This window comes from Anabas testudineus, chromosome 21, assembly GCF_900324465.2.
Source record: "Anabas testudineus chromosome 21, fAnaTes1.2, whole genome shotgun sequence".
Taxonomy (NCBI): domain Eukaryota; kingdom Metazoa; phylum Chordata; class Actinopteri; order Anabantiformes; family Anabantidae; genus Anabas; species Anabas testudineus.
The window spans coordinates 23,338,358-23,357,906 of NC_046629.1; the positions used below are offsets into that span (position 1 = coordinate 23,338,358).

General features: G+C 41.1%; 1 protein-coding gene across 3 annotated transcripts in view; it reads left to right on the forward strand.

The window, feature by feature from the left end:
• hdac4 (histone deacetylase 4) overlaps window positions 1–15,273 on the forward strand; it is a 101,011-nt gene extending 85,738 nt beyond the window's left edge. For all 3 annotated transcript variants that reach the window (XM_026376571.1, XM_026376572.1, XM_026376573.1), the window contains 5 exons: window positions 3,163–3,281; window positions 3,966–4,099; window positions 10,773–10,857; window positions 10,963–11,104; window positions 11,305–15,273. In XM_026376571.1, the coding sequence (XP_026232356.1) occupies window positions 3,163–3,281; window positions 3,966–4,099; window positions 10,773–10,857; window positions 10,963–11,104; window positions 11,305–11,344 (520 nt within the window). In that variant the 3' untranslated portion in view covers window positions 11,345–15,273. The remainder of the gene's footprint in view (window positions 1–3,162; window positions 3,282–3,965; window positions 4,100–10,772; window positions 10,858–10,962; window positions 11,105–11,304) is intronic.
• Window positions 15,274–19,549: the final 4,276 nt, after the last annotated feature.

The following is a 19,549-nucleotide window of genomic DNA, read 5'->3' on the forward strand; positions in this document are numbered from 1 at the left end:
AAATTAGCTTCTCCTGAATGTGAATTCACATTGACAAGTTCTTAAAATTTTACATAGACAAGTTAGTTCACTCATTTTTGGGAAGGCTGTTGATTCTGGTGTTATGCCATCAAGGTTATGTTGATCTGAAGATATTGAAAGTGTAAGAGCCAGTATTTTTGGAGCTTGCTGCTTTGATTTATACTGTGCTTCTTTTGTCACAAGTTGCTCATCTTAATGAAGACCAGTACCAAAATACTAAAGCCTAATAACCACACAATGTTCCCACAACCTCTATCACGCCTCCGAACACAGGTCAACCTTTTCTTAGTTGTCAGATCTACACCTGTTGCTAGGTAAACCAAACAATGCCAAACAAAGATGGTATATCTTACCCAAGTACTTACTCAATTCCACTCCCAGTATCTAGAGCTAGCCACAAGTGAGCCAGCAGTGGTTTAGATCTTTCGCTCAGGATGTCCTGTAGCCTACGGCTCAGTCATAAACTCTCTCCTCCCTTAATTAACAGAAAGCCTGTTTCATCTCCACATACATAGCCTGTGATTCACACGCAATTAGTCTTCCTCCAAACCACTAGCTTCCCCTTATACCAGTCTGTTAATTGATTACTGTGGCTTTCTTTAAATGTCAGGATATTATTCCAGGGGGTGAGAGCTAGAACTGATGACACCAGCAGTTTTCAGCATTGTGAAGGTTTGAGGAGGAGGGCGTATGGAATCCCTCAGTGGTTAAAGCATCCTCTGCGCTGTGTGTCAGCCCACATAAGTGCCTGTAGCCAACTCCCTTTAGTGTGGGGTCTTTTATGGCCCAAATGTTAATGGGCCATGGGGGTGTGTGTATGAATGTTTGTAAAAGGGTAAAAAAAAAGAATGAAATGAAAACACGGTAAACAAAGTAAACAAAAAAAACTTTCATAAAAATATATCTATATAATTTTTAAAGATTCTCATTAATAGGTTTGGTTGTTGATTGCTATCTGCTATAAAACATAGGTAATGCTGGAAATGATATTCACAATAGTCATACAGTGTTGTCATCTCTTTTATCATCTGTTCAGTTATGTTTTCATTTATTACTCTTATAGTCCACATCCTCTTGACTTTGTTTGACATTCTTACCCTCTTTCATCCTTTGATCTTCTCATTCATTGTGTTTCTGTCAAACTTCATCTTTGCATTTTGATGTTCTCTAAAATATAAAACAACACACACAGTGACACATGCACTTCATGTATACTAGTCTGACTACTAGAAAGCTCCTAATACTACTTCCCGCTTCTCCCTCAGACAGCTGTGTGTATGTATGAGTGTTGTGTTGTGGTAGGGGTGTGGTGTGCACAGTTAAGGGTTATAATTTGGTGGTGAATAAGGGATGGAAAAACCGGTGGCCAGAGTTCAGGGCACGCTGCTCACCCACAGCCTGCAAACCAGCATCGTGTTCCTGAGGTCTGCAAAGTACAGGGGACCTATGACGGAACCCTGTGGTACTCCGTCACTCGCAGACCTCACAAAAACACAGCTCGCCCAAATATACCAGACCCCCCAAAAAAATTCCTGTGTCAAACCTGAGGTCCCACAGTGAAATCAGAGAGAGCCACTTGTTTTGCCATCTGGGAAGTCTAACTATTTATGAACTAAGTGAAACATCCTAAATCATGCTAAACCAAAATGCTATTACACATTTAGCTGACCTTTATATAAAGTCAGCTAAGTTAGTGTTTTTTTTTTATCCTAGTAATATAGGTCAGATGAGTGACTGATTATTTTGGATTACTAATTTATTTGTACTATTATACATACAGTACCCTGTAAATAAAAAATGAAATATTAGAAACAATTGATTAACTTTAATTAATTAAGATCATTTCAGACTAGACTAATCTTTATGATCTAATCTAATCATTCTGTACAAAACTGTCTTAGTATTAAAGACACACATATCCTATCCAGTGTTTTGTTTATTTCAGATAGGGTCATCATATAAACTAGACTGGATTTTCCAACCACAACTTGCAGTGAATCATTAAACACAGTACACACTTGAGCACTCCCTCCCTACCAGCTGTGTGTAAGATGGAGATTGTACAGAGAGAGCCTCATTCACCACACCCATCCAGTGTTAGAACTATCCTCCGTACTTAACACACATACACACATGCAATTATGTTCCTCCTTCCGTTTCTTCTTTTTACTTAAGGACCTTCAAGTGTATTGCTGCCTCCATATTTCCAAACACCCCACTTCAAAAAGTGCATGTGGTAACCATGCCACACACAAACTGTACATACAAACTCTTTAAGATGATGTTTGCTCTGTCAAACCATAAATGGGAGATAATCCAAACAAGAATTTAAAAAGTGACTGACGCACAACAAAATTTACATGATGCATCTCTAGCTGAGTACTGCACATACTATATTTAAAAGGATGGGCAGCACACTAGATATAGATCTCAATAAATATCAATAAAGTATTTTAATAGTGGTCCTCTGAAATCACGTGTGCTCTTTTGGAAATAAAAGGTCACAGAGTTCACTATATATTTAGCTTTTCAAAAAAACTACTTCTAAAATTGATGTTGCTGTATCACAATATTGAACTAGTGAACTAGTCTTGAATTCCACCTAAAATAGTGAAATTTAGAAACTAATGTTGCCCATAGTGCTCTAAGTGTTTCAATGCTGGTACTTTTTTTTACTCTAAATGTACAACTCTAAATGTACTCTCGCTGAAACAAGCAGCATGCCCTGAACTCTTTTTCCATCCCTTTTTCAGATGTTGGATCAACTGATGTTTGGCTGTAGCCCAGTGGTCCTGTCTTTTAACCAACCTATGACACAGATGGCAGCTGCTATTGGCACAATATATGTTATATACAATGTATATTTATTTAATGGGCTTGCTTGAAAAAGATGTGACTGTGGGCTTATTGCTAAACCTTCTATGCTGCTAGCTTGAGTCACAAACAGAATATTTTAAATCTTCTGTGTTGTCTGGCCTTTCTGTGGAAGGCAGCAAATCAGAAATATATGCACTTGTTTTCAACCAAAGTGTCCTATATAAATCAACAATTTTATACTTTTATAGAAATGTTCTTACAAACAGCCCTCACCATAAATACATTGTTTTGTTGAGGTTATCTTTTTCTTGTTGAATACTCTAGGACGGTGGTTATGCCTATTGCCAATGAGTTTGCTCCAGACATGGTACTGGTATCTTCAGGCTTTGATGTGGTGGAAGGACATGCTCCACCCCTGGGAGGATACAGAGTGACAGCCAAATGTAAGTGCTGATCATCCAGTTAATTACTGATGTTTTTTCTTCAGCATGCTATATCTTGTAGATAAGATCTTCAGTTTATGCATGCAGATTATGATGCATAGCTTTTAGATCTCATGCTATCCTGTAAATTGCATTCTCCCTGTACATATTGGCATAGACCGGCAAACACACTCCTTGTGTTTAGTTTCTGCCTTTCACTGGTGTATTCAGATTAAGACCTTGGCTTACCAGCATGGAGCTTTTCTAAAACTATCAAAACAAGGGGACTTGGTTGTGAAGGGGTATGATGTGGGTGGTTTAGAGAGAATTGCAGGAAGAGGGGATATGGGTAGAATTCAGTGGAGAAGAAAGTATGGCTGAATGCATATTAAAACCCCTCTCCTTCTGAAAAAACATCAAACGCTGTGACCAAGCTTTACAGCAAAGCGACATTTATTAAAAATAAACCTGGCTCATATTATGGCTTGTTTTTTGGCCCCCAGTAAATCCACAGTGCACTCGTGTTCTCTCTTCCTCTCTCTGATGCAGTCACCCCTTCCTTTATCCATCCTCAAGTCCCCTTTTTCTCTTTTTTCTTTGAACAATATCCAAAAAGGAAGTCAGAGCTTGAGGAGCACTACTCCTTCATCTAACTCCTCTTCTCTGCCTCTACCTTGTCTTTGCTGTCATTTCCTGTGTGTACAGGCTTTGGCTACCTGACCAGGCAGCTGATGGGTTTGGCAGGCGGGCGGTTGGTGCTTGCCCTGGAGGGAGGTCATGACCTCACAGCCATATGTGATGCTTCTGAAGCCTGTGTCTCCGCTATGCTTGGCAATGAGGTAAGCTGAGAGGAGGATGAATATATTAACATCAAAATGTCCTTGAGCAAAGGACTAAACATGTGGCTAGTGTGCGATTAAATATGGACTGAGGTACATGATGGGACCTTAGTAGAGCAGCACAAATTCTTTCAACAGAGAATATAATGTGGTGAATTGGCATGATTGTTTAAACTAGATTTGAGAAAGTTGATACTAATTTCAGCCCAAATTACATTTATGCTGCAAAAGTCAGTTTTAATAAATGCATAATGATTCTTCATTTATAGCAATAGTAGTACAGTCTCTGTTTAATTGTATCAAATTATTATACAAAATATATGGCCTTTAGGCAGCTGAAGAGCATTTGGTTTATTTTTGTTGTCAGCATGAATTTTTGAGAATCCAGATGCACTCCTCGGATTTTGAATGATAATTTTAAAATACATTTACTAGTGATTTTACAAATGTCAAATTTTAATAATATACCTTTCTGATTTGTTCACTTGATGCTAGAAAATGCCACCACATTGCTTACATATTTACATCTCAGGCAGCTTTGACATATGTGTACCATAATTGAATCACTAACTTGAATAATTCTAAAACAAATCAATTGACAGTAACAAGAATTAAAAAAAGCCGAACTGTGCTTGTAAAACCAACAGCACTCAGGGCCAAATCCATATTTTTTTCACTTTCTGTTTTACCACACCCACACTTGCACACAAAGACGTCAGAATGAGAGGATTTCCAGGCAGAAGGTTAGCTGTGGGAGTGTGTTAGTCTGACTGTGGAACTGAGCAAACATCTACATGAGTCTGTGTCATTGTGCGCACAACAGAATAACAGCTCCACACAGCCGGCCACTCTTTGCTTCCAGCTAATGGAGAGGTTTGAGTGCTTTTTGGAGGGCCCCAACACATTATGCATCCAAGAAATATCATGGCTTTTACTGTTAGATGACATCTGAATTATGGTACAGAATGGAGATTTATGGAAAGAGAGAGAAGAGAGTGTGACCACTTGTTCATAAGTGTCTTATATTAAGATGCTGCCAAGGTTGCATTGCAAGTCAACTCAGCCTGCTTATAGTTGACACCTGGCATGAAGCATGTATGTCAAGGTCACTAGTAATGTGATTTAGCTTTTTTGCTCTGATCCCGAATAAACAAGGACAAACATAGACTGAAGGATATTAGCAGTCCAGATTTTTGGAAATTAATTTTCACAGTCACTACATAGTAGTGTTCTTATTTATTTCAGCTAAACAAGCTAAAAGTGCAACAACACCAATAGTGCTACATACAATATGAGTGAATATCCAGACTCACAGTCATGCATTAACTTCTTTTATTTTGAGAAACTAACCACTGTCAAGTGTTGCTGCAGGCCTAGCCACAAGCACACCCTCAAAGTGTTGGTTATCACTGGAATGATTGCTGTCCCTGCTAAATCCATTATCTTCTACCCAGTGAGGCATTGAGAAAAGTTATACTAATACATGTGGTTCTACACTTCTGATTGGTATATACTTACTGACCTTACTATGAATCAAGACTGATTGTTTATCCAGTGGATACAAAATAGTAATTAGCATTTAGTAGCATTTAACAGTTACCTCTTAATCTGTAAATGCATTATCAAAAATGGAATCTGTGCATCCTTAGGCCTCTTGTTTCAACTCTCCAGACAGTTCAGGCTGTAAATGAGTTCTTGGAATCGTAAGAAACTGCATGGACATGTTCCATGTGGATCTTGGAGCTAAAGCAAAACAAACAGAACAATAGCATAGGGTCACATTAATAAAACTCAGCCACTGCAACCAAACAGTCCACCGTCTGTGGAACATGAAGACACTGACCACCACAGGCAGATACCATGCAGAAACTTTGAAGTGACACTGCACAGACTGGAACTATTATTCAAAGCACTCTTTCTTGTGGCAAACGTGTTTGCATGATAAGAGAAATGCATAAACAACAGGCTTCATCTAATAACTTAACTCTGTTTACCTACACTGTGCATACCAATGACTCAAAGCTTCACAATACTGCCATTACAGATAGTAAAGACTGGTAAAGAAATTCAGGGACACCTCAGCAGGGCAGACACTGTGTTGCTGTCACTGAATTTGTACTTTGGACTGCTAGTGTGAAGGACGCTCTCCTTGCTCACAACACCGCCCTTCTGCAAAAATAATGAATTGGATCAAGGGCTTTGCTTCTTAGGTTTCAGCAGCCTGCAGAGCACCGGCCCCAGCAGGGGTTTGGAGGAGGTCACTGGATGGGTGCCACAGGGAGCTGAAAATTCGAAAATAGGCAGGAGGCAGGGGGCGTCAATTGCCTTAGCCCTGCAGGACACCCCTCTCACCCTCTCTCCCAGGGCCCCTTGACTGGTACACATCTGAAAATGGTTACACTCACACCTCCTCCAGCAGGGTCAGCCTGGGCCTGCAGATCACATAATAAAGGGAAATTGAGTAATCATTTGAAGTTGGAAGGGAGGAAATTATTGTTACAAAGCAGCTGTACAGAGTACTGTACCCATCGACTCCAGAAAAGTATGGATTATTATATATCCCAATATAAACAGTTTAGTTTAGTGCAGCATGCCCTATATTGAATACCAACCATAGTCTCAATTTAACCTCTGGAAAAACTGCAACGTTTTTTAATGAAACCTGAAGAGTATACAGAACAAATACTTGCTGTTATTTTTGCAGGAACGGTGTCATGACATCAGGATGGTGGAAAGAGTTGTACAGAATGCCTCATTAGCAAAAGCTACTTTGATAAAGCCATGAACAACACGAATGTCGTAGATGTTGTTGACTTGCTAAGAATAGATCTAGAGTTCTCATGACTTGCGTCGGTTGGCAGCAAGTGATGTCAGCTGTTTGAACAAAGGCAGATCGTTCAGTTGTGTGCAGCTTTGATAACTGATAGCAAAGGAAAAAAGAGGCTGAAATGTTTGTAATCAGATCAAAACCACAGGAAGCAAGTGTTTTTATCATAATCTCAGCGAAGGTCTCTGTAATGAACGTGGAATGTAGCTGGAAAATGTCAGTGGGGAATTGAGCTAGAGGAGGAGAAAAGGGGCCTAGTGTTTCTTTTTCTTTCTTTCTTTTTTTTCTGTGGAGAAAGTGTAGCAATTTAATTCAGAAATCTTAAGGCAAGAGTTAATCGGTATTGTAGCCTCAACCACTAGGTTGAGCAACAAAGCAGAACGCAACAAGAAGTGGCCAACATTCAAATGGATGTTGAACTTGTTAGAATGTTTCCAATGGTTGGGTTTTTTCTAGATCATATATTTTACTTTGTGCATGAGTGTGTGTGTGTGTGTGTGTGTGTGTGTGTGTGTGTGTGTGTGTGTGTGTGCAAGGAGCAAATGAGTCGGCCCAGGACTGGGACCACAGCTGTATTAGTCGGTCAGCTGTGCCTTTGTTTGTGAAGCTTCATCCTGCCAGAGGGTTTGTATTGTCTGGAAGTGTCCAGAACCCAAGATGTCACCAGAATAGAAGTTTCTGATCTAACAATAGCATTTACTGTATCTTAAGCCACAAAATATGCGTTAAATGATACTGTGCAGTAAATACCAGTAAGTCTTGGACTGACAGATTGCTGCATTGCATGAGTCAACTAGAGTTGCACAAGAGTTAAGAAAAAAAAAAGGTGACATAAAGAGTTAGGAAATTACAATTACCCACTTTGTTTATTATATACACTGTATTTTATTACGTGGAAGTCTAGTCTAGTCCTCTTCACCTCCTGTGTAGGTTTTACTTCCAGTGTTTTACTGTTCGCCAGTGTGAGAAATATATCTGTGCTTTTATTGGCAGCGCAAGACAAGCTTTGCTATAATGAGCATTAGGTTTCCTTTGAAAGCAGCTCAAATTAGCTGGGAAAGAGATGGATGAAAATTGCTGAAAGGACTTCCCTGGCTCCTTTATTCATCTCCACCACTGTAGTGCGTAATTTTGAAGTCTTTCTAGTTAAATAGCTCATGAATGATGCATTGGCGGCTACACTAGTCAACTCTGAACCCAGGATTAATTGATGATTGCTCACAAACACATGTTGGCCCAACTCAAACCATGGTTGTTAGCAATTATTTGATAAACAACAGGCTAATATGTTAATTGTTACCAGCTTTCAATGAGGTTATTCGATGTGTTTACACTCCAGTTACAGTAAGACGCTCGACTTCACCTGTCCCCCTTGGGCCTGACTATTCACCACCACCAACCCCCCAACTAAAAGCTCAACATACACCCTTTCCAAAAAGGTCACCTGAATTGCACAATACACATCATTACCTTGTTCAGTTAGCATAACATAATCAGCCAGCTTTAGTGGCTGCCAACACATGCACATGGACATAACAGTAAACAATGAATGCCTTGTGCACTTTTCTTTTGCTGAATTTCTCTTCTTTCCACTGTTTTGGTGTCAGCCTCCCTCAGGAATGTTTTTACCAGGGCACATTCCTCACTCAGCTCATGGCTTTCCACGGTGTCTCCACTCTGTTGGCCAGGACCTCATGGGTTGGAGACCTGTGTCACACAGACACAGTCCTCAGAAATCAGTGAACGATGATGACAGCTAATTTCCTTAAAGGGCGTTCCTCCTTCTCCTTCTCCCTCAAATCCTACTGCACATATGGTGGTATGAAGATGCAGGACCACCCACTCAAATAAACAGAAATGTTGCAGTGAATGAAGTGACCGACAAGTATATGCTAGTGCTCATGCTACTGTGTGTGCATGTGTGTTTGCCATACCTGCCAGGTGGGGGCCCCCTGACAAGAGCCATTAAAGTTTATAAGCGTGAGGCCCAGTTGTCAATCAAGCTGACAGGCTGCCCCCATCCAACGCTACACTGAGGTGAACCCCAAGAAGCCCTAGAGAACCCTTGACCTTCCTTTGACAGGGAGCTGAGCTGCTTGGGGTTGGGTAGGTCTGGGCTGGAACTGGCTGAAGTTAGGGTGAGACTTTGGCGGATGCAGACTGAAGGTTGGAAAAGTACAATTTGATGGGAGTCCCCAGACAGTCTGGCAAATTTTGAGATGGAAGGCATGAATGACTGCTGCTGCCCCCCGTTAAAATATGAAGTTACCCCATAGATGAGCTTCATACTGTAGCTGATAGTTGTGTTCTCAGTGTGTGTTGGTTTTGGTTTTCCACTCAACAACCACCCTGCATTAATAAAACTCAGGGTACCCTGATCTGGAAGCACAGTTTCACAGTTGTGGGCTAAACAGTGGAAGTGCATCAGTCACATACAGTACTGTGAATGTCTGTTTGCTCGTATTTCATTGGCTGCTGACTTCTAGCAATTTTTTTGCTGGAAGTCCCTGCATTTTGTTGCCAGTGACGTCTGCTTTGAGAGGGGTTGGTTTTCAGTCACTGAACAACATGTGCAGGTTGCCTGTTCAATTAAGCCTCCTTCGCTGTGGAGGATCTTTGTAAGTTGCTCTCTATCAACCAAATGGCAAATAGACCAATGTAAATAATTTTGTACAAATCGTGTATGTGCAGCATACGGTATGTGTGTCTGTGTGCATGCGCCTCTGTCCATTACTGTGTGCATGATGTGGTCTGTCGTGCCACAGCAGGATTAAAGTATCGCTCTCCCCAGACTGCCTCTTCCCTCAGCCTGTGTGGACCCCTCCCACACACTATTTGTTTTAATTAAAAGAAAACTTCCACCCTTGGCCAAGTGAGTCTGACCAGCAGTGGCTTTTTCCTCTTGTCCCTGGCATACTGCTCCCAAATCTAAGGCCAAACCTTTTTTTTTTCCCCTTTTTTCTCTGTGGCTCTTTTTACATGTTTCTCAGTTGGTTCTTTATTCCATTGGGTTAAGATTGAAAAGAAAATGCATGTCATGTGTGTTGGAATGCAAAGCTGAGTGGGCCTGTTTGACAAAATAGGATGAGAAAGTGTCGTATGTGCAGTCGGCCAAAGGGGAAATTGAATCATTCCGGGTTGGGAAGGCGCATTGGGGAATAGCCTTGTTTCCTCTGAATTGTGGCTTGGAGTTTCATAGGCTTAGCAGTACTCCCTGAGGTGTGAAGGCATGAGTGTGTGCATGAGTATACATGTATGTTTGAGGAGCAGTTTTCCATTCATGTGCATCTGTGTACACGGGTATGTCTCCTCAGAGCGAGACACAGTACAAAGCGCACATTGTAGTTTGTGTCAAAGAGTAGCACAGCTCTCGCTGAGTGGGAGGAGGTGAGCATCTGCAGGTCTATTTTCTATTGTGTCAGCAGCTCGGGCTTGTTTCCCACCTCTTGGAGTGATTCAAGACTGGGCTGTAGTCCACATTCAAAAGTGATCCTTTAAACCAGAAGGGAACCCCATTAATTCAAGTGAGATTTTCAGTATTTTGGAGCGGTGGTTCTGAACACCTGTCAGTCACAGTCATAAAAATAGATTTCTAGCTGTGTTCACTATATCTCACAAATGCCTGAAGCCGTTAAATGCACTTAGGTGATGTTCCTCAAGACACAGGCTCAGTTCCAAGCTAACCTAACCCTCTGCCCTGCAGCAGCACACTTCAGCATGGATATTGGAAAGATACAGTGCTTATTTATGAGTTTCTATGTGCTGTGTATAATGTCACTTGCTTTCAGTAGAAAACATTAAGTGGGAAATGTGTTTTGTGTGAATATTGTTTTGTATTTGTTGAAGCTGGATCCAATTCCTGATGAGGTGCTGCAGCAGAGAACGAATGCCAACGCTGTCCGCTCAATGGAGAAGGTCATTGAAGCTCACAGTGAGTGGATTATGAACATGCTGTCACATTGTGTCATTGTGTCATTCTGGCTTTTCTTGTAATTTTAAATACACACTTTGGTGTAATTGTCCTTGCCTCCTATAGGTAAATACTGGCGTTCGCTGCAGCGCTCTGCCTCCACTCTCGGTTGCTCGTTGAGCGAAGCCCTCCGACATGACGCAGAGGAAGCCGAGACTGTCTCTGCCATGGCCTCGTTGTCTGTTGCCAGCAAGCACATTGGAAAGAGGTGTGACGTTTTGTCCAGATCTTCTTCATGACTGATAAATCCTAGTATGCATTTAAAGATCCACTGATCTGGAACGTAGCAGCTAAATACCCAAATATGTTGGTGGGTTTGGTGTGTGACATGAAATCACAGTAACCATCACAAACTAAATATAAGCCAGTAATATTACTGCATTCATTACGGTATTGTGTTTTCCACAGGGCGGAAGAGGAACCAATGGAAGAGGAAGCTCCCATGTAAAGAAATACCCTCTGCCTTTGACCACTCAGACTTAATCTTTGACAGAGTCCTCATCCGATCAGTTTCAATTTAAAAGCCACTCCACTCTGTCACCCCTGCCATAGCAAGTGGCATCTTATGATGAGAGAGAACAAGCAGAGCTGACAAAAGTGGCCGTCAAAGAGAAACTGGAACACTGGAGGATGAGGGATGCATTCGCTGATCAGCAGTGCACAGATTGATCAGCATAACATGTTGCATTGTTTCTTCAAGACTCTGGATGTAAGAGGATCGACTCAACAATCCCACGATGACAACCTCGAGTGCCAGTGCTTTTAAAACACTACACAAACATACTTTTTGAATGCCAGTCAGAACCATGCACAGATGATCTGTAGCAGTCTACTTATCTTGCTATTCTCTTCTTTTCCGTGCTTTATCTTCGTCTTCTCGCTTTCATCAGAAACCACCGGAGCTAGTGCGATTGTGACTCTGCACTAAAGCTGGATCATTCCTGCTCTTTTAAGATATCTGGATGAAAGGAACAAGATGGTGGAGCTCCCTGCTCTTTGCCAAGGTGGTCGCAGATCACAGATGAGAAATATCAGCAGGTGTTCTGATTCCACAATCACTGACGATGAAAGGCTGTGTGTTTGTGCCTTTGAAAAAAATGGTTTTAAAAACCTTTTCTGTTGAACTTTGCCTTAAGAAGCAGGTTTGGGAATGAGACTCCGCAACCCCCCTTACACATTTCTATTCTGGCAAGACATTAAATGGCTGCATGTTGTTGGCACATAGACTGGAGGACTGTGGCATGTTTACCTGTAATTCCCTGCAACCAGCCTGCTGTCTCTTCCCGCACCTTCATCCCACTCAGCGTAGAAGGTAGTTCCCAGCCACAAGTTGGAGTTGGTTCTTTTGAAAAGACGTTTAAGATGAGATTAGTAAGTGTCAGTGTTACCATGTATCAAATGGGCATCAGTTCTCCTCAGAAGAGGAGTTGAGTTGAGTAGCATGCAATGTACTAGAGCAACATACTGTATGTAGTAGTTAGACGATAATGATGCCAAAGCATGATGGATCATCATCACTATCATCTCTGTAGAGTCAAATCACAAGCATATAATGCAGACTATAACACGACAGTTGTTCACGTTTAAAACAGCTAATGAGGGATGGACAGGAATGAATATCATATGGGCCAATTTGTTGAACCAGCCCTCTCCACAGAGACAAATGTGTCTCTGTGGTAACAAGGACCGTGCCACCTGGGACTTTCCAGTGAAGTGTTCCTGGGCCGCACAGGCTCTCACAGCTGGTTGCCCCTCGTTAAGCACATCTGCTCCCCAAATGTCAGGTGCTACTAGGCAGGTGTGTTTACATCTATTCACATGGAGTGAAGCACAGTGTATACACACATTTTTGAGTTTTTTGCTTTAACATCGTTCCAACTTTACATAGCACATGTAGCTTAGATAGTGGTTCTAGATAAATCCTCCTCTAGGGTTGTTTTCAGACATTTCCATATATCGGTACTGAATACTGAATCAGATTTGTCGTCCATGAACCCCAGGATTGGTGGTTTGATTCTCAGTGTCCACGTGTCCTTGGACAAGACACTAAAACCGTGGAGTAGCACCTTTGTGCAGTTGTCCAACAACAACATTTCTACAGAGTGACTACACTGTACCAACCACTGTGCACTATGTGGACAGTGTGTAAACCTTCTTGTCTGTAACCATCCTTCCAACTTGTGCTTTGCCTCTGGGCAACTACCTTCTATTTTTGTTTCATCCAAAAGCAAATCTCATGTTCTGATCAAATGCATTTTTTTACCGGAGTGCTGTGGTGTTTACTCTCGTTTACTGTACATAGGATGCTGATCTCCTGGGTATTCCTGCCACACACTTCTGTCTATCACTACTCTGCCTTTGTTGATTTGATTTCCTCTCAACCGTGTCTTTCCTCTGGTTCTGTCCCGCTTTCTGTTGTGTGTTCTTTTCCACTGTCTTCGTTTTGTGCACTTCCTCAACTTTGTCCCTCTCAGTCTCTCTGTTACGTTGAAGGTGATAAACTTCATGAAAGGTGAGAGAGTTCAGATTCTGTTTTTAGTGGACTTTACATGATGTTTCCTGGGTTCAGGGTTTTTTTGGGAGGATTCCGATGCAAATGTTTTTACTTTGTATAATGATGGACAATTGTGTATTTACTGTCTGTTCATAGTAGATTTATATATAAAAAGAAATCAGTATATTATATATATCTATACATCATGAAATACTATGATCTTGTTTTTAAAGCTGATATGGAAAAATCATACTTTTTATTGGTCTTACATACAGTTGGTCCTCTTAGGGTGTTAATGAAAGCACCTTGTTGTCTTTTTGTCTTTCAACACTGAGAAATTATTCTTCCCATTTATCACCACATTGTTACAGTAGGTGTTCAGTTGCCCACAGTTACGAATATTGATACAAATCCTGACTTTTGTTATTTTATGTGTGTATATGTTATTGTTGAAAAACACAAATTTTCGCTGGCACCAAAAAAAAACTATTTTAAGAAATGTGAGACTAAAATTTGAAATTTGAATTGTACACATCTTAGTAATGACCAAAGTTGTGATCTCTTTCATCATTTGTTCTTCCTTCCTCCTTCACAGTTTCATCCTCCAACAAGAAAAAAGGAAGGATGAATTAGAACGAAAACAAGGTCGTGTTTTTGTTTTACTGTGATGGATTTTGCAAATTATTCCACAGAATCAGTATTTATTTACTTGTCAGGCCCAGTGTCCTTTTGTTGTTGTATTTCAAATTAATATTCCTTTGCATTCATCAAGCTTACATGTGCAGTCCCATTCCTAAACTCGATGCTGACTCTTCTCATTCCTGGCTTCATCATTTTTAAAGCACAGCTTTGTCTTAAGAAAAATATAACTTAAAATTGTCATATGCTGATTGAAATGTCAAATCAAAATGAGACAAGTGCATTGTCAAATGGCAAATGATGACATCTCCTCCTGCAGATGTACCTTTGATTTCATACAGCGTATCCCTAAACCACCTGCATAGGATCCTTTACTGTCTCCTGCACATTTTCAGAGAGGTCAAAGATCACGTTAAGACTGTTTTGTGCATCTTCCACTTAGATTTGCAGGGCATCACATCTTTAGTTTTATTTTGTATGGTTCGGGTTTATAGTGATTTTACTGTGCATTACCTTTAATCCCCACAGAAATGTATCACCTTCTCTTGTATTTTGTATAAACTTTTTGCACAAGTTTCTAGGACCATATTTGCATTATCATAATTCTTCATGCATCCAGTACAAGGGCATTTGTGGGGAATGTGAAAATGCATAGAGTCAGGCTGTCCTGAATATCACCTTAACACCTCCGTGCGTGTTGATCAGATGCTTTTCGGTAACCCAAACCAGAGCATTCCCAGAACCTTTGCACAGCAGTGCCATTCATGGGTTTTCTACTGTTGAATGCTTTGGTTTCTCTAAAGAAGCCAAAACTAGCTCTGGCTTCTCTGACTGTCTGTCCTCACTGTTAGTCTTAACACAATGTCCAATAACAAAAAAAAAAAAACGAGAAACATTCCATTTAGCTGTAATTTCCATCTATTAGGTGCGGGCAGATTTTTCTTTTAAACCTCGTAGTTCAATTCACTGAAGGACATTAGTGCTACTTTCACTGTATCCAGACTGTCTCATCTCTTTTACTGCTTTTTTGTGTTTCTGGTGGGGAAGAGTTTGGTGCTTTCAATGTTGTGCTTTTAATCGTAGCATGTGGAATCATCAAAACTGAAACACTTAAGTTGACTATTTTACAAACAAGGATAAAAATGTATCTAGCACTTGTAACACAGACAATAGATTTTATTGTATTTATGTAGAAAACAGATTGTTTTAGGGGGACGCTTTGTAAACTGCATCAACTGAATGGACGATTTCACCAGGCTAGATGTGACTTTGATGGACTTTTTCAGAAGACTTTTTTTTGTTGTTCTTTGTCACATCTGCATTTATCAAAGGGCTCCATCCAGATGCCTGGTCATTGTTATAGTTGTCCATTCCTATAAATAAGCCAGTTATCTCTATGACCACTGTGGTTCAAAAACAGTTCTAGGTTTACATATGTATAAAATGCATATTCTTTTTTATCAGTTGTTTTTGACTTGTTCCACCATTGTTACAGAAATAGTACATTTTTCTTGGCTCTAACATGTTGTCTTTGACATCTACAATATAAAGTATTGTTTTGGAAAAACTGCAATGTCTGATTTTTATGTTAATATTGTTGGTTACTGGTTTTTCATTGCACAAAAAAAGTATTGTTCACTGGCAAGAAACATGTTTGTTGAGGGATGTGCACGTGCCCTTACATAATATAAAACAGCAGTGTACTGAGACAACATTACAGACAAAAGATCTGAAGATAGATTCTATTTCGCTTCATCCAGTGGGCATTTATACAGGCCACACCATGGTTCATTGGTCTCCTGCTTAATAATATTGTACCAAATTAGCATTGCACTCTTTTACAGTAACACTGTTGAGCTCCATGATGGAAAAAATGATCAAAATCCACGTAGCAGAACCCGAGCTATTTTCATTTTTCATTCTATTCATTCCCCTTCCTTGTGGAGAACTAGCACCTACATTTCCCGTAATGCTCCTCGACCGCTTAAAGTTTGTTCAGAGAGCTTTTTGACCAACAAAAGCCCTGTGTTCACAAACCAAAAAAACAAAAAATAGCTTGGTTCAAAACCTAGAATACTGGTTCCCACCGAGAACCGGATACCAAATGGAAACTCAACATCAGAAGACACTGATGTCTTCACTGAAAGGCAGAGTCTATTCAACACTTTTTCTTTTCACTGCAATCGAAATGTTGGTTTCCAGTGTGTTTGGTTCTGTGGTTCCTGAATAGAACTGGGTCTCTTTTGGTCTTAAGGTACAGCCAGTCAATCAAAGGTATTCGCAATCCTAATTTCTAATTCTACAACCCTAGTAAGCTGTTGTCTTCACCTCCCTAAACACTTTGAACTACTTTTTTGCATATCATGCTACACAAGACCTGCAAACAGACTTATTTGTATACAATTTAGCAGTGGTGCCCTTTAAGTCCAGAGGGAGGCAGTGTTGGAGGAAAACCACCAAGGGGCCCACAGTAGCTTCAACCAGGATTAGCCACCCATTTGGACAGGTCAAAGGTTTGAGCCAGTGTCCAAATAAACAGTAGTGAATCAGTGTTGGTGGTGGAACTAACGCTAAGACAACACTCGAAAAGCAAACAAAACCAATCCTGTCTTACCTCCCCTCAAATAAGCACACATTCCACTGCTTTCCTGTCCAGCTCTGAATTTAGAAAGTAACAGTGTAAATAATAGTGCTGCCTCAGGCTTTGTAGGCTTGTCACAATCTCTGTAAATCTTGGAGGCAAGAGACACCATGCTGAGTCAAAGGCAAACAAAAAGGAGCGCATCTCTGCTTCCCTGAGAGAGTGAGAGAGTGAGAGTTAAATGGAGACATGAGGAACAATATTTACTATCATGCAGATGCTGAAAAGGGCTCTAAAGGCTCCCAGGAGGGAGAAACGGATGACGTTAAAGCTGGGAATGTCTTCTTTATGGTTCTTCAGTGGCTGGAGACGCTCTAACGACCGTACTCATGGCACACAGACTCACCGTCTCACCTTTAGCTCACCATAGGCGTCAACGCGTTCGTCATCTTGGCTATGTAGCAACGCGCAACCCCTGCGACCTTTCACTGAGGTCAGGTCAGCAACAAGGTGGAGCCCTGCTAGTTAAACTTTCCTCCCTCCTGAAGACCAGCCCACAAGATGGCCGCCTCTTCCCCACAATAAAGGGCTGAAATGTCAGTAAGCGATGAAATCTGGGAAAACCCCCCTATCTATTTTCCCTCTCGTTTCCCCTCGATGACATTCTGGTCTGCGGCAGCTCGTCCTCATGCAGCGTCGGCCGTTGTCAGTTCGCTCTGTCATTACCCGGCCACCCAAATGCGTAAAAAAAGGCCTCATCCTTCCAGCTGTGTTCATCACAGCGCTTTTTAATTGCAGGTTCGACTAAGTCGAAATGGGCGATGAGGCTTTGGCCAGCTGCTCGGATGACAAGTAAAACTAATTACAGATGAGAGTTATTAGAATCAGTTTTGAATCATCAGCACAAAAACATAAACTGAATGAGGGGCATCAGTATTATAGGAGATACAGAAAGACGGGTGTAGAACTTCTTCATGCCACTCCATTTGTTGCTGTCTAAATGTCAAACAAATTCTTCATTTAATCTTCAGTTTCTCCCAATTTCTTTTATTCCAAGCAGAGATTTGGAAACAATGACAATATACATGAGACACGAGTGTCTGAGACCGTTTGCTGTTCTTTCCATGGGATGTTCCACCAGTCCAGTTAGGACGTCTGATCCATAGAGTATTTGAAAAGCTGTGCAGCGTTTGCTTGTCTTGCTACTGTATGTGTTTAGTCTGGTGTTAGGCATGTACTGACATCAAAAAGACAGGGACACATGAGACCACGAGGTGCTGTTGCAAACATAACACTGAGGCAGGGTCACTGTTGGGTGTCAAGAGTGACACTGCAAAGTTCAGCGGCAGTCAGTGGCACATGCTAACAAAGAAAGCTTTGCTTTATTTGAAAGATACAGGCCATATTTAATCACCCAGTCTCCATTTCTTCCCTAACTCCACTCAAATAAAGGGCACTAAAACTTATTTGGGTCAAGATCTTTTTGAAACCAGAACGTATAATGTGGCAAATGTGACTAACCACGACATGAGGTCACTCGGGGTCACCTCACTAGTGTTTTTCCCACCATTCGCGTTGATAAATGGATCAGTTGGATTTCTTCTAATGAAGACCATGTGACATAGTCAAAAGCTTTGGAAAAATCTAGTAAAAGAGTCTTTTTGCTATTTCTTTTATTTTCAAAAGCATACTTGCAGCACCACCAGGGTTCAAATGTTTTCAGATTAAATATGAGGTTAAGATGGTTGAGTTTGGCACAGAAGTCCTGTTGTTGTTTGGCTTTTGCTGGTTTCAAACCCTGCCACTAGAGGGGTTTCATCAAACATTATATGGTTTCTTTTTGGGCCTGACACTGTCCAGTGGCTCCTTGTTATCCCATAATCAACAATGAAGTTTTTTAATGAAATGAAACCTTTACCTTTCATTCGATCTTGTTCTTTCCCAAAGTGAAACGGTGTGACAGAAGCCTTCCTGTTTAATTAGATTTGAATAAAGTAGAATAAAATGTATTCTGAAACCCTAAGCAAACATTTTAGATGTTTTCTTTTCACCTTTTACGAGTGAACTGACAACTATAGTGAATAAATGAGGCTGCTGGCTCCTGAACTCGTGCAACCTTGTGACCTCTACTGACCCCTGTGGTCATCACTGGTGCTAATGAAGCACAAAGCAGGAAGGGAAGTTGGCAAACCTCCCCACAAACATACCCACAACCAACCCCCAGCCCCTCCCCCACCACCACCCCATCACCTACCCAGCCTGGAGCCGAATCAAGTTTCACAGCTGAAGGTGAGATGGGTGCTGGAACTGTTTTGTGATTCTTAGATGCAAATTGGGAGAAAGAAACAAGGAACTGAAGGGGACGTGGGAGGTCTAGGTGCCGCCCTAAAATGCTGCATTTTGATTGGCTCACAGCCATGGTGAAGGCGAGACGATCAAGTTAGTCAGTTAAAACCGCACTCTGTGGCACCGCAGAGCAAAGCTTAAGATACAAGCAGTGATTCTTTAATGTCTTTAGGTCAGAAACCAAACAGAGCAGTTTATATAATGTTGTTATTGTCCACAGCAGTTGGTCTTCAATTTGTGCGTGTGTGTGTGTGTGTGTGTGTAAGACGAGGCCAGATGGACTGCGGACAATGCCAGAAAAGAAGATGTGCTCCGAGGCTCGGTGCCAAAAGCTAAGTTACACACAAACACATACAGAGTAATGCAGCACAGACACAGTCCCATACAGCCTCTCCAAAACCTGCCCAGCTAAAGTCTAACAAAGCTCAGCACTGATGTTTTATTCCTTGATTTTGTTTATTTATCACCCAAATAATCACATTTATTTTTGAACATAACCCAGATTCGATGTGGATTGAAACAGCATGTGCAAATGAATAAGAAAAGCCTTTGTTTGGGCAGTCTGTCATGAAAGACACCTAATTCCACATCGT